This window comes from Hemiscyllium ocellatum, chromosome 13, assembly GCF_020745735.1.
Source record: "Hemiscyllium ocellatum isolate sHemOce1 chromosome 13, sHemOce1.pat.X.cur, whole genome shotgun sequence".
NCBI lineage: Eukaryota > Metazoa > Chordata > Chondrichthyes > Orectolobiformes > Hemiscylliidae > Hemiscyllium > Hemiscyllium ocellatum.
In genome coordinates, this window is record NC_083413.1 from 13,556,837 (window position 1) to 13,570,131 (window position 13,295).

General features: G+C 49.0%; 1 protein-coding gene across 1 annotated transcript in view; it reads left to right on the forward strand.

Moving 5' to 3' along the window:
- Nucleotides 1-13,295, forward strand: part of tsc22d2 (TSC22 domain family 2) — a 148,059-nt gene that overhangs the window by 52,833 nt on the left and 81,931 nt on the right. Inside the window, exons 2-3 of the mRNA XM_060834381.1 lie at nt 8,970-9,162; nt 10,660-12,517. Coding sequence (XP_060690364.1) covers nt 8,970-9,162; nt 10,660-12,517 — 2,051 coding nt within the window. The remainder of the gene's footprint in view (nt 1-8,969; nt 9,163-10,659; nt 12,518-13,295) is intronic.

The window sequence follows — 13,295 nt, forward strand, 5'->3', positions numbered from 1 at the left end:
CAACCTGATCTAGCCCCACTTGCCAGTACCTGCCCATATCTCTCCATACCCTTCCTATTCATATACCCATCTGGATGCTTTTTAAATGTTGCAATTGTACCAGCCTCCACCACTTCCTCTGGCAGCTCATTCCATACACGTACCACCCTCTGCATGAAAAGGTTGCCCCTTAGGTGTCTTTTATATCTTTCCCCTCTCTTTCTAAACCTATGCCCTTTAGTCTGGATTACCCCACCCCAGGGAAAAGACTTTGACTATTTATCCTATCCATGCCCCTCATGATTTTATAAACCTCTATAAGGTCACCCCTCAGCTTCCACGCTCTAGGGAAAACAGCCCCACCCTATACAACCTCTCCTTATAGCTCAAATGCTCCAACCCTGGCAACATCCTTGTAAATCTTTTCTGAACCCTTTCAAGTTTCACAACATTCTTCGGATAGGAAGGAGACCAGAATTGCATGCAATATTCCAAAAGTGGCCTATTCAATGTTCTGTACAGCTGCAACATGACCTCCCAATCCCTCAATACTCTGGCCAATCAGTCCTGCTAAGATTTGCTTTCCCAAAATGCATCACCACACATTTATCTAAATTAAACTCATTGGTTCATCTGGTCCAAATCCTGCTGTAATCTGAGGTAACCCTCTTCGCTGTCCATTACACCTCCAATTTTGGTGTCATCTGCAAACTTACTAACTGTACCTCTTATGCTCACATCCAAATCATTTCTTAAATGTCTGGAGGACTATTGCTTCTATCATCATTTTAGGGCAGGGAGTTCCAGATCCCACAAACCTTTGGTTAATTTTTTTCCCCCAAATCCTCTCTAAAACTCTTGTTCCTCCATTCTAGTACACAAGACTTTGAGGTGCTCAACTGCATTTAACCTATTTTCTCCTGTTAAACTTCAATTTCTAACACTAATTATTATATACTAAAATTCTGGAACCCTGAATTACATAGTGGCAATGTTTACATATGTAAATATGTTTATGTAAGCTCTCTATATAAAGATGGTGTTATGTCAACAGACATTACATTTATGACTGCATCAGTATGAAGCAGAGGTTGCTAGGAGATTTATTTCAGATCTCCATAAACTACCACAGTATTTTGCTTCTATTTTAGTGTTTGATTCACTACCATTTCTCTTCCAGGAATACCCGCCTTGACGAGGTTGTTCCTCTCTCTAATGGGATTTCCATTTGTCTACTTTGTTTTGTTTACTTTCATTGAAATCCTGCATCCTTCTAGCCTTTCCCGATCCTAATCTTCGGTTTCATTTTTCTGTTCCAATTTTTCCACAACATAAGAGTTTCATGGTCATCATTAGACACTTAATTCAAGATCTTTAATCAAATCCAAATTCCACCATCTGCCATGGCATGATTCAAACCCAGATCCCTAGATTATTACTGGGGAGTCTGCATAAATAGACTAGTGTTAATACCACTAGGTCATTTTCTCCTCTGGCTCCTTACCTTAAAGCTGTGCCCAATGGATATTGTTTCCTCCACTAAGGGGAAATGTTTCACCCTATGGACCCTATCAATGCCTCTCAATTCTCACAATGGCAGCTGGTATAAGTTAGGTTCAATGAATAAATCTGAACTTGAAAGCTAGTCTCTTGTTTTCAGCTCTGAAAAAGGCATATTGGATGCGAAATGATAACTTTGTTTCTTTCTCAAAAATTGCTGCCAGACCTGCTGAACTTCTCCAGCACTTTCTGTTTTGATTTCAGATCACCTGCATCTGCACTATTTTAAATGTATATCTGCATGTTACTTATATGTAAACACCTGCGTGCAACCTGGCTGTTGTATTTTTGACATTACAACAATGACTACATTTCTAAAGTACTTTATTGACTGTAAAGAGCTTTGGGACTGTGTTCTTTCAGCCTCCTGCTTGTTTACCTTGGGATGTTCTGTGGCCATGAAAAGTGCAATGGAAATTTGAGCCCTTTTTTCCTGAGTTGTTGCAGAATTTCACAAAAGGAGTATGAAACAATTGTTATTTTCCTTTAGTCATTCACGGGGTGTAAGCATTATTGTAAATTTCAGAATTTCTTATCCCTCTGTAATTGGCCTTGAACTAACTGGTTTATTTGGCCTTTACAAAAGGCAGTTAAGAATCAATCACATTGTTGTGGGACTGGAGTCACATGTATACCAGGTGAGGTGAGGATGGCAGATTTCCTTTCCTAAAGGATATTAGTGATACAGATTATTTTGAAACAACAATGAATTGTTATCACTATCAATGAGACTAGCTTTCAAGTTCAGATTTATTCATTGAACCTAACTTATACCAGCTGCCATTGTGAGAATTGAGAGGCATTGATAGGGTCCATAGGGTGAAACATTTCCCCTTAGTGGAGGAAACAATATCCATTGGGCACAGCTTTAAGGTAAGGAGCCAGAGGAGAAAATGACCTAGTGGTATTAACACTAGTCTATTTATGCAGACTCCCCAGTAATAATCTAGGGATCTGGGTTTGAATCATGCCATGGCAGATGGTGGAATTTGGATTTGATTAAAGATCTAGAATTAGGTGTCTAACGATGACCATGAAACGATTGTTGAAAAAACCCACCTGGGCCACTATTGTCCTTTAGGGAAAGAAGTCTGTTTGCCTACATGTGACTCCAGATCAACAGTAATGCTGTTGACTCTTTAAAAATTAAGGGTGGACAAAACATGCTGACCGACCTATAAGTGGGCTAAGCAATGGAAAATGAGATTAAAATATATGCTTGAAGAATGGCACAGACAAGATGGGCTGAACTCCCCCTCCCACTTTGCCAAGGACGTGCAGGTCCTGGGCCTCCTCCACCGCCGCTCCCTCACCACCCGACACCTAGAGGAATAACGCCTCATCTTCCGCCTTGGAACACTTCAACCCCAGGGCATCAATGTGGACTTCACCAGTTTCTTCATTTCCCCTCCCCCACCTTACCCCAATTCTAACCTTCCAGCTCAGCACTGTCCTCATGACCTGTCCTACCTGCCAATCTCTCTTCCCACCTAGCTGCTCCACCCTCCCCCTAACCTATCACCTCCATCCCCACCCCCATTCACCTACTGTACTCTTTGCTACCTTCCTCCACCCTCCTCTATGACCTATCACCTCCATCCCCCCACCCATTCACCTATTGTACATTTTGCTACCTTCTCCCCAGCCCCACCTCCACTCCCCATTTATCTCTCCACCCTAGAGGCTCCATGCCTCCATCCCTGATGAAGGGCTTTTGCCGATTTTCCTGCTCTTTGGATGCTGCCTGAGCTGCTGTTTTTCCAGCGCTACACTAATCTAAACGCTGGTTTCCAGCATCTGCAGTCCTTACTTTTGCCTAAAAGAAGGGCTGAAAGGTCTATTTGTTGGGCTGTAAAATCTCTCTATGACTCTATGTCCACAGATCTTCAGCCTGGGTCTCTGGATTATCAGTGCAGCACCATTACCACTATGCCACCATCTCAGAATCGTAGACTTGTTATGGCACTGAAGGAAACTATTCACCCATCGAGTCTACACTGGTTCTATCACCTAGCGCCAATCTCCTGCTTTCCTTCATATCCCTGCACATCATTTCCATTCAAATCATCATTCAATGCCCCCCTTGAGTGTCTCAATTGAACTTGTTTGCTTGAATTTCCAGGCAGAGCATTCCATACCCTAACTATTCACTTTGTGAAAAAAATTGGGAGACCAGTGAACAAGGTTAGATCTCATGGAATACAGGGTCAACTAACCATTTGGATACAGAACTGGCTCAAAGGTAGGAGACAGGGTGGTGGTGGAGGGTTGTTTTTTGAACTGGAGGCCCATGACCAGTGGAGTGCCACAAGGATCGGTGATGGGTCCACTACTTTTTGTCATTTATATAAATGATTTGGATGTGAGCATAAGAAGTATAGTTAGTAAGTTTACAGATGACACCAAAATTGGAGGTGTAGTGGACAACAAAGAAGGTTACCCCAGATTACAACGGGATCTTGATCAGATGGAGTTTAAGTTAGATAAATGTGAGGTGCTGCATTTTGGGAAAGCAAACCTTTGCAGGACAGATACATTTAATGGTAAGGTCCTGGGGTGTGTTGCTGAACAAAGAGACCTTGGAGTACAGGTTTATAGTTCCTTGAATGTAGAGTCGCAGGTAGATAGAATCATGAAGTGGTGTTTGGTATGCTTTCCTTTATTGGTCAGAGTATTGAGTACAGGAGTTGGGAGATCATGTTGCGGCTGTACAGGACATTGGTTATTCCACTGTTGGAATATTGCATGCAATTCTGGTTTCCTTCCTATCGGAAAGATGTTGTGAAACTTGAAAGAGTTCAGAAAGGATTTACAAGGATGTTGCCAGAGTTGGAGCATTTGAGCTAGAGGGAGAGGCTGAACAGGTTGGGGCTGTTTTCCCTGGAGCGTTGGAGGCTGAAGAGTGACCTTATAGAGGTTTACAAAATTACGAGGGGCATGGATAGGATAAATTGACAAAGACTTTTCCCTGGGGTTGGGGAGTCCAGAACTAGAGGGCATAGGTTTAGGGTGAGAGGGGAAATATATAAAAGAGACCTAAGCGGCAACTTTTACATGCAGAGGGTGGTACGTGTATGGAATGAGCTGCCAGAGGAAGTGGTGGAGGCTTGTACAATTGCAACATTTAAAAGGCATCTGGATGGCTATATGAATGGGAAGGGTTTGGAGGGATATGGGCAGGTGGGACTAGATTGGGTTGGGACATCTGATTGGCATGGATGAGTTGGACAGAAGAGTCTGTTTCCATGATGTACATCTCTATGACTCTATTTCCTCTCTGCCTTCTTTTTTCCAGGGAGAACAGTCTGAATGTCTTCAATCTATCCTCATAAGTTAAGTTTGAGGAGAGAAATGGAAAGGCAATTTATTATGTAAATAGAGAGAAACTTCAGGGCAGAGGGATGCAGGTATCCTCATGCATGAATCACAGGAAACTAGTACATATGCAGGCACAGCAGGTAATAAGGAAGACAAATAGAATGTATTGCTAACAGTATAGAATAAAAAATGAGGTCTGCAGATGCTGGAGATCACAGCTGCAAATGTGTTGCTGGTCAAAGCACAGCAGGTTAGGCAGCATCTCAGGAATAGAGAATTCGACGTTTCGAGCATAAGCCCTTCATCAGGAATAAGAGAGAGAGCCAAGCAGGCTGAGATAAAAGGTAGGGAGGAGGGACTAGGGGGAGGGGCGATGGAGGTGGGATAGGTGGAAGGAGGTCAAGGTGAGGGTGATAGGCCGGAGTGGGGTGGGGGCGGAGAGGTCAGGAAGAGGATTGCAGGTTAGGAGGGCGGTGCTGAGTTGAGGGAACCGACTGAGACAAGGTGGGGGGAGGGGAAATGAGGAAGCTGGAGAAATCTGAATTCATACCTTGTGGTTGGAGGGTTCCCAGGCGGAAGATGAGGCGCTCCTCCTCCAGCCGTCGTGTAGTTGTGTTCTGCCGGTGGAGGAGTCCAAGGACCTGCATGTCCTCGGTGGAGTGGGAGGGGGAGTTAAAGTGTTGAGCCACGGGGTGATTGGGTTGGTTGGTTCGGGCGGCCCAGAGGTGTTCTCTGAAGCGTTCCGCAAGTAAGCGGCCTGTCTCACCAATATAGAGGAGGCCACATCGGGTGCAGCGGATGCAATAGATGATGTGTGTGGAGGTACAGGTGAACTTGTGGCGGATATGGAAGGATCCCTTGGGGCCTTGGAGGGAAGTGAGTGTGGAGGTGTGGGCGCAAGTTTTACATTTCCTGCGGTTGCAGGGGAAGGTGCCGGGGGTGGAGGTTGGGTTGGTGGGGGGTGTGGATCTGACAAGGGAGTCACGAAGGGAGTGGTCCTTGCGGAACGCTGATAGGGGAGGGGAGGGAAATATATCCTTGGTGGTGGGGTCCGTTTGGAGGTGGCGGAAATGGCGGCGGATAATACGTTGTATGCGCAGGTTGGTGGGGTGGTAGGTGAGAACCAGTGGGGTTCTGTCTTGGTGGCGGTTGGAGGAGCGGGGCTCAAGGGCGGAGGAGCGGGAAGTGGAGGAGATGCGGTGGAGGGCATCGTCGATCACGTCTGGGGGGAATCTGCGGTCCTTGAAGAAGGAGGCCATCTGGGCTGTGCGGTGTTGGAATTGGTCCTCCTGGGAGCAGATGTGGCGGAGACGAAGGAATTGGGAATATGGGATGGCGTTTTTACAGGGGGCAGGGTGGGAGGAGGTGTAGTCCAGGTAGCTGTGGGAGTCAGTCGGTTTATAATAGATGTCTGTGTTGAGTCGGTCAATCCTCCCACTTCCTCCAAACTAAAGGAGTTGCCATGGGCACCCGCATGGGCCCCAGCTATGCCTGCCTCTTCGTAGGATATGTGGAACAGTCCATCTTCCGCAACTACACTGGCACCACCCCCCACCTTTTCCTCCGCTACATCGATGACTGTATCGGCGCTGCCTCGTGCTCCCACGAGGAGGTTGAACAGTTCATCAACTTTACTAACACCTTCCATCCCGACCTGAAATTCACCTGGACTGTCTCAGACTCCTCCCTCCCCTTCCTAGACCTTTCCATTTCTATCTCGGGCGACCGACTCAACACAGACATCTATTATAAACCGACTGACTCCCACAGCTACCTGGACTACACCTCCTCCCACCCTGCCCCCTGTAAAAACGCCATCCCATATTCCCAATTCCTTCGTCTCCGCCACATCTGCTCCCAGGAGGACCAATTCCAACACCGCACAGCCCAGATGGCCTCCTTCTTCAAGGACCGCAGATTCCCCCCAGACGTGATCGACGATGCCCTCCACCGCATCTCCTCCACTTCCCGCTCCTCCGCCCTTGAGCCCCGCTCCTCCAACCGCCACCAAGACAGAACCCCACTGGTTCTCACCTACCACCCCACCAACCTGCGCATACAACGTATTATCCGCCGCCATTTCCGCCACCTCCAAACGGACCCCACCACCAAGGATATATTTCCCTCCCCTCCCCTATCAGCGTTCCGCAAGGACCACTCCCTTCGTGACTCCCTTGTCAGATCCACACCCCCCACCAACCCAACCTCCACCCCCGGCACCTTCCCCTGCAACCGCAGGAAATGTAAAACTTGCGCCCACACCTCCACACTCACTTCCCTCCAAGGCCCCAAGGGATCCTTCCATATCCGCCACAAGTTCACCTGTACCTCCACACACATCATCTATTGCATCCGCTGCACCCGATGTGGCCTCCTCTATATTGGTGAGACAGGCCGCTTACTTGCGGAACGCTTCAGAGAACACCTCTGGGCCGCCCGAACCAACCAACCCACTCACCCCGTGGCTCAACACTTTAACTCCCCCTCCCACTCCACCGAGGACATGCAGGTCCTTGGACTCCTCCACCGGCAGAACACAACTACACGACGGCTGGAGGAGGAGCGCCTCATCTTCCGCCTGGGAACCCTCCAACCACAAGGTATGAATTCAGATTTCTCCAGCTTCCTCATTTCCCCTCCCCCCACCTTGTCTCAGTCGGTTCCCTCAACTCAGCACCGCCCTCCTAACCTGCAATCCTCTTCCTGACCTCTCCGCCCCCACCCCACTCCGGCCTATCACCCTCACCTTGACCTCCTTCCACCTATCCCACCTCCATCGCCCCTCCCCCTAGTCCCTCCTCCCTACCTTTTATCTCAGCCTGCTTGGCTCTCTCTCTTATTCCTGATGAAGGGCTTATGCTCGAAACGTCGAATTCTCTATTCCTGAGATGCTGCCTAACCTGCTGTGCTTTGACCAGCAACACATTTGCAACAGTATAGAATGCAAAAGTAGAAAACTGTTACTGCAAATTGTTCAAGACATTGATGCGAGGTTATCAAGACATTTATAAAGTAGTCATACAATTTTAGTCCCCTTATTTGAGGGAACAAAAACAGAACTTGCTGGAGAAATTCAACAGGTCTGGCAACTTCTGTGGAGAGAGAAAACAGAGTTAATATTTTAGGTCTGGTGACCCTTCTTCAGAATGGCACAGGAGGGATGAACTTGCATTGGAGGCAGTTCAGAGATGGTTCAGTAGGTTGATTCCAGAGATGATGGGTTTATGTTATGAAGAAAGACTGAGCAATTAAGGCCTTTACACTGGAATTTAGATGAATGACAGCAGATCTAATTAAGGTGCATAAAATGCTAAAGAGGTTCACAAAACAGATGTAGAATGGATGTTTCCTCATGTGTGGCAATCTAGAATGAGAGTTCATAGTTTTAGGATAACGGATGAGGGAAAATTATTTTTGTCAGAGGGTTGTAATATCTGTGGAATTCACTACTCCAGAGTGTGGTGGACATTGAGTAAATTTAAGGAGATAGACAGATTTTTGGCTGCATGGTGGTTCAGTGGTTAGTGCTGCTATCTCACAGTGCCAGGAATCTGGGTTCAATTCCAGCCCTGGGTGACTTTCAGTGTGGAGTTTGCACATTCTCCACGGGTCTCTGTGAGTTTTTTCAAGGTGCTCCGGTTACCTTCCAAAGTACAAAGCTATGTGGGTTAGGTAGATTTGGCCATGCTAAATTTCCCTGTAGTGTTCAGGTATGTGCAGGTAAACAACGGCTTACTTGTATTAGCCATGATATATACAGGGTTATGGCGATGGCTAGGGTTTGAATGGATGCTGTTTGGAGGGTTGCGCAGACTCAGTGGGCTGAATGGCCTCTTTCTTCACTATGATTTTTAATTAGTCACAAGTTGGAAGGGTTACGTAGAGGGAAGTGAAGCTAAGGCCAAGCAATGAGATCCACCATGAATCTTATTGCACAGTGGGGCAGGCTTAAATACCTACTCCTTGATATTATGTTCTCCACACTGCCCACAACTGCCCCAAGTTTTGTGCCAAGCAGAAGGCTGGAAGAACACAGCGAGCCAGGCAGCATCAGGGGTTGGGGAAGTCTACGTTCGGGTGTAACCTTTTGCAAATTGTGCCCCGTGGTCCAGTTCATTAAGCTGGATAGGAGCAAAGGGTTACTCAAGAACACTGGGTGCAACATGCCTGGGACGTTAACCACATGCTTGGTGCCCAGGTCTGGAATACAAGTTGATACAAAGAGGGCGGCGCGGTTACGTCAGCGCGTCGTGCGTGAGGCAGCACGTTCCCAGGGTGCCGTGCGGCGGCCCGGCCGCCATCTTGGTTTGAGTGCAGTCAGAGGGAAAGTCAGAAGCTGCTGCTGAGGCTCCGTGTGTCAGAGACAGAGACAGAGAGAGAGTGAGAGACAGAGGCAACTGTGTCCCGACCTCTCCCCCCACCCACCTCCCTCATCCATCATAAATAAAAGAGAAAATAACCGAGCCTCCGACCCGCTCCCTCCCAACTCTCCTCCATCTTGTGGTGGTGAAGGGAAAGGGGCCCACTTGCTGCTGGGCTGAAGGCCCCGGGTCTAAACGCAGCCCTCTCCCTCCCTCCCGAGCCTCCTCCGAAGGGAAGGCGGCGAATGGCAGCGCTCGGCAGCTCCGGCTTGTGAACGCACCCTCCCTCCCGGGAAGGGGGAGGCTTCCCCCCTTCTCCTTCCCACCCCCAGCCTGAGGAGGTGCAGCGAGGAGCGGGCGGGGGAAGGGGGGGGGGTGCGGGGGTGAGTCGAGGGACCAGACAACTCTCCGCTGGATCTGCGACACCGGCCTCGACTCTCCCGGCGAGCCGGTCACCCGCAACCACCACCACCCACCCTCCCCTCTGCTTTCTCGTAGGGGAGGGAGGGCAAGGCGAACGAGAGGAAGGAGGAAGGAAGGAAGAGAGAGAGAGAAAGGGCGAGAGTGCCACTGCCGCTTGTTCTGGACAGGACCTGACTGGGCTTTCAAAACCCCGGGGTTTTTGCTTTCTCTATTCGACCAGAAGTAGCTCCTGTCTCCTCCCCCCTCCTCTGTGTCTCTCTCTGCATTTCATCGACCTGTGTGCAAAGAGTCAGAAGAAAATAATCTGAAGGATATAATTGGGAGTTGAGTTTTTGAGGGGAGGGAGGTAGGGATTTTTTTTTCTCTCTCTCTCTTCCCTTGTAATGATCAAGAGGACCTGAGTGAGCAGCCCGCAGTGCTTGTAATTGGAAGGAAGATGGTGTGTCGTGGTGACTAATAAGAAGGAGCTTGGAGTCATCCACACGTTGCTAAAGTGCGACCGTTCCCTACAGGAGGAGGAAAAGTGAAGCGAGGATAACGATTTTAAGTGCCCAGAGTGGGAGGAAAGCAGCAGAATTCTTCATATCTCCCCTCTTCCAAAGGATGTTTCGGTTGTAACCCAAGAGGAGTAGCAGACATGGCTTGCTTCAGACATTGTTCCCAACTCTGTTAATTCGTCGTTTTTTTTCTCTGGGGTGTGTGTATGTGAGAGGTTGAAAAGGAAGGAAAGAAATAACCTCTTTACCGAACAATCTACGAACTCTGAAGATTTACTTCTATTTTCCTAATTCAAAAGCAAGATAACTTTTATTTTTTTTTCCCCCATTGCTCGGATATTACCACCGCAACGAGGAGAGAAGATGGTCTCTTCGAACTGTGAATTATTATAAAAAAAAGGGTTGGATCTCGTTTTTTTTTAAAAGGACTTGCGAACTGAATTGCAAACTACAGACTTTTATTCTCGCTGCGGCGGTGGAGGGAAGGGAGAGAGAGGCGAGAAGGTAAAAGGTTTGACGCTCTTTCCTCTCTCTCTCTGTGTCTCTCTCTCTCTATTTTTGTGAATTGTTCAAAATGCCGGTTAAGAAGAAGAGCGGTTTCCAGATCACCAGCGTGACCACGGCTCAGGTAGCGGCCACCAGCATCACCGAGGACACTGAGAGCCTGGACGACCCGGACGAGTCCCGCACCGAGGACATTTCCTCGGAGATATTCGATGTGTCCTCCCGGGCCACCGACTACGAGCACGGCGCCGAGGTCTGCGACCGCAGCTCCTCGGACGAGACCCTCAACAACGTGGGCGAGGCCGACACCCCCGGCGCCACCTCGCCCAACATCCCTCACGACCGGGACGTGGTGGCTCAGGCTTTCGGGGGGCGGCTGCCGGCGCCCGGGGGGACGGTGGCGAGCCCCGGGCAGCCTCCGGGAGCCACCCCTCCTCCTCCTCCTCCTCCGTCCAGCTCCGGCAGCGGCACGTCCGGCGGCGGCGGCGGCCCGCTCACCATGCAGCCGGCGGTGGCTTGCACCTCCCGCTTCAGGGTCATCAAGCTGGACCACGGCTCGGGCGAGCCTTTCCGCAGAGGCCGCTGGACCTGCACCGAGTTTTACGACCGAGACTCGGACGGCACCATGCTGGCCCGGTCCGCCGACACCATCAGGCACAACAGCACCACTGCCTTGGAGCAGCAGCAGCAGCAGCAGCAACTGGCCGGAGACAGGGACAGCGGCCTTGGAGCCACCAACAGCTCCCTCATCCTCCCCACCCTGCACACCACCGAGTCCCTGCCAGACGCTTCCCTCAGCGCCACTGTCACACAGTTGGCCCAAGCCGAGCTGATAGCCCAGCACCAAAGTTTCTCCAAAGGACACCTGCCAGCAGGCGGCCTGCCGGTCTCGCAGGCTGCCTCCTCCACTCAAATCTACAGCACCCCCGCTGTGGGTGCCCAGCTCCATCAGTCACAGGTGAACCTGCACGCCGGTCTCAATGGCAAGGCCCTGCATGCGCCCGCCGGCTCGCTCCCCCAGCAGACTGCTCACATCCCCGCCTCCCAGCCTCAGCAATTTCAGTTTTCTCCGAGCCAGGGTCCACACTTACTGCCGTCTCAACCCACCGTGGCGAACAGCCACGCCGAGTATATGCAGCATCTGCCGGTCATGCAGGGTCCAGGAGCTTCACCGGGGACGGTAGCTCAGAGCTCTGCAGGGCAAGCGACAAGTCATGGTCCTTCGCCAGTGTTGCAATCTTCTGTCGGTGGAGCCCAAGTGTCAGCTCAGAGCTGTGATTTGGTCAGTCAAGGAATACAGAATATCCAGATGGGTTCTACGCAGGGGCTGATGTTACAGCAGCAAGCCTTGGGGTCATCAGGTATTCAGCAACAACATTTAACCCAACATCAAGGTTCTGGTCTCCAGTCAGCGATGGTCAGTGGATTGACCACTGGATCTCTCAGTGCGGCAGCTGGCATCCAAAATGTGCCTAGTACTGGTGTTTCAAGCGTGTCTGCTGTGGTGCCCAGTGCATCGGCTACTTCTGTTACTATGCCAAGTGTTCCAGTGACCATGGGTCAATCACAGCTAAATGCCCAGACTCCGATAACTGGGAGTAGCGGCCTAATGCAGGGTTCACTCAATGTATCCTCAAACATGTCGCAGACCAATCTCTTCCAGCCACAGCAAGGTACGGTCCAGCTGGAGGAGAGGCGGAATTCGGAGCAGCTTATACCTCAGACATCACAGTCCAGTGAAAGCAGACCCTCTATGAAGCCTCTTATTCCTGAAATTCTTGGTAACCCTCTGCATTTGCAAGTGTCTAGCCCAATGAACAGCCTCTCAAATTCTGTGTTCTCTATACCTATACAGATCGATGGAGATGAAGACAGGTATGATTTCTTTTTAAGATATATTGAATAGATTTGCTCTGTTTCCATTCTGTGGGCATGTAGGCTATCTGGTATTGAAAACGATATACCTCTAACTTTTTGTATTTGCTTGCACTTTTCTCAAAAGTGGCAACTTGTGCTGCAGTACGGTTTCAAAAGTGACCATCACACTTGGTATCCTTCTGAGCAGTAGCTGATGTGACTTTGAACCATAAATGTAGGTGGATCTAATTGACTCTGGGAGTCATTGTAGCTGAGCACCAGCATGACCATGTGGGTACTTTCCAGCATGGATTGTTAAATAACATTTGTCAGAGTGGGAACAATGCTTTGTTTTCCTCATGGGAGTGGGAGGTGCTGAAGCAAATTTAGTAACTTTTTTGTTGCCACTCTATTGACACAGCAAAGACAAGGGATCAGATATAACTGTTCTAAAATGAACTAACAGCTTTTGTGTGTGTTGATTGAAGAGACAGCCAGGAAATTGATCATGACAATGAGCCATGCTTAATGATCCACCTTTTGGAACTGCCATCAGATGGCCTGAATGAGCAGGTGGTGGGTGACACGTTACAGTTCCTTGGAAAAATACTTCATTTATGATTTGAAATTAATGATGTGATTAGATTCAATAGCTTTTTATAAACTTTTACCAACTGGAAAGCACATATTATAAATACACAGTTATCACTTTTAAACATTTAAGGATAGATTGTGGAAATGTTTTTACCACCTTACTAATATGGTTGAGGCTGAGTGACAGTTTTTTTTGGTCTAT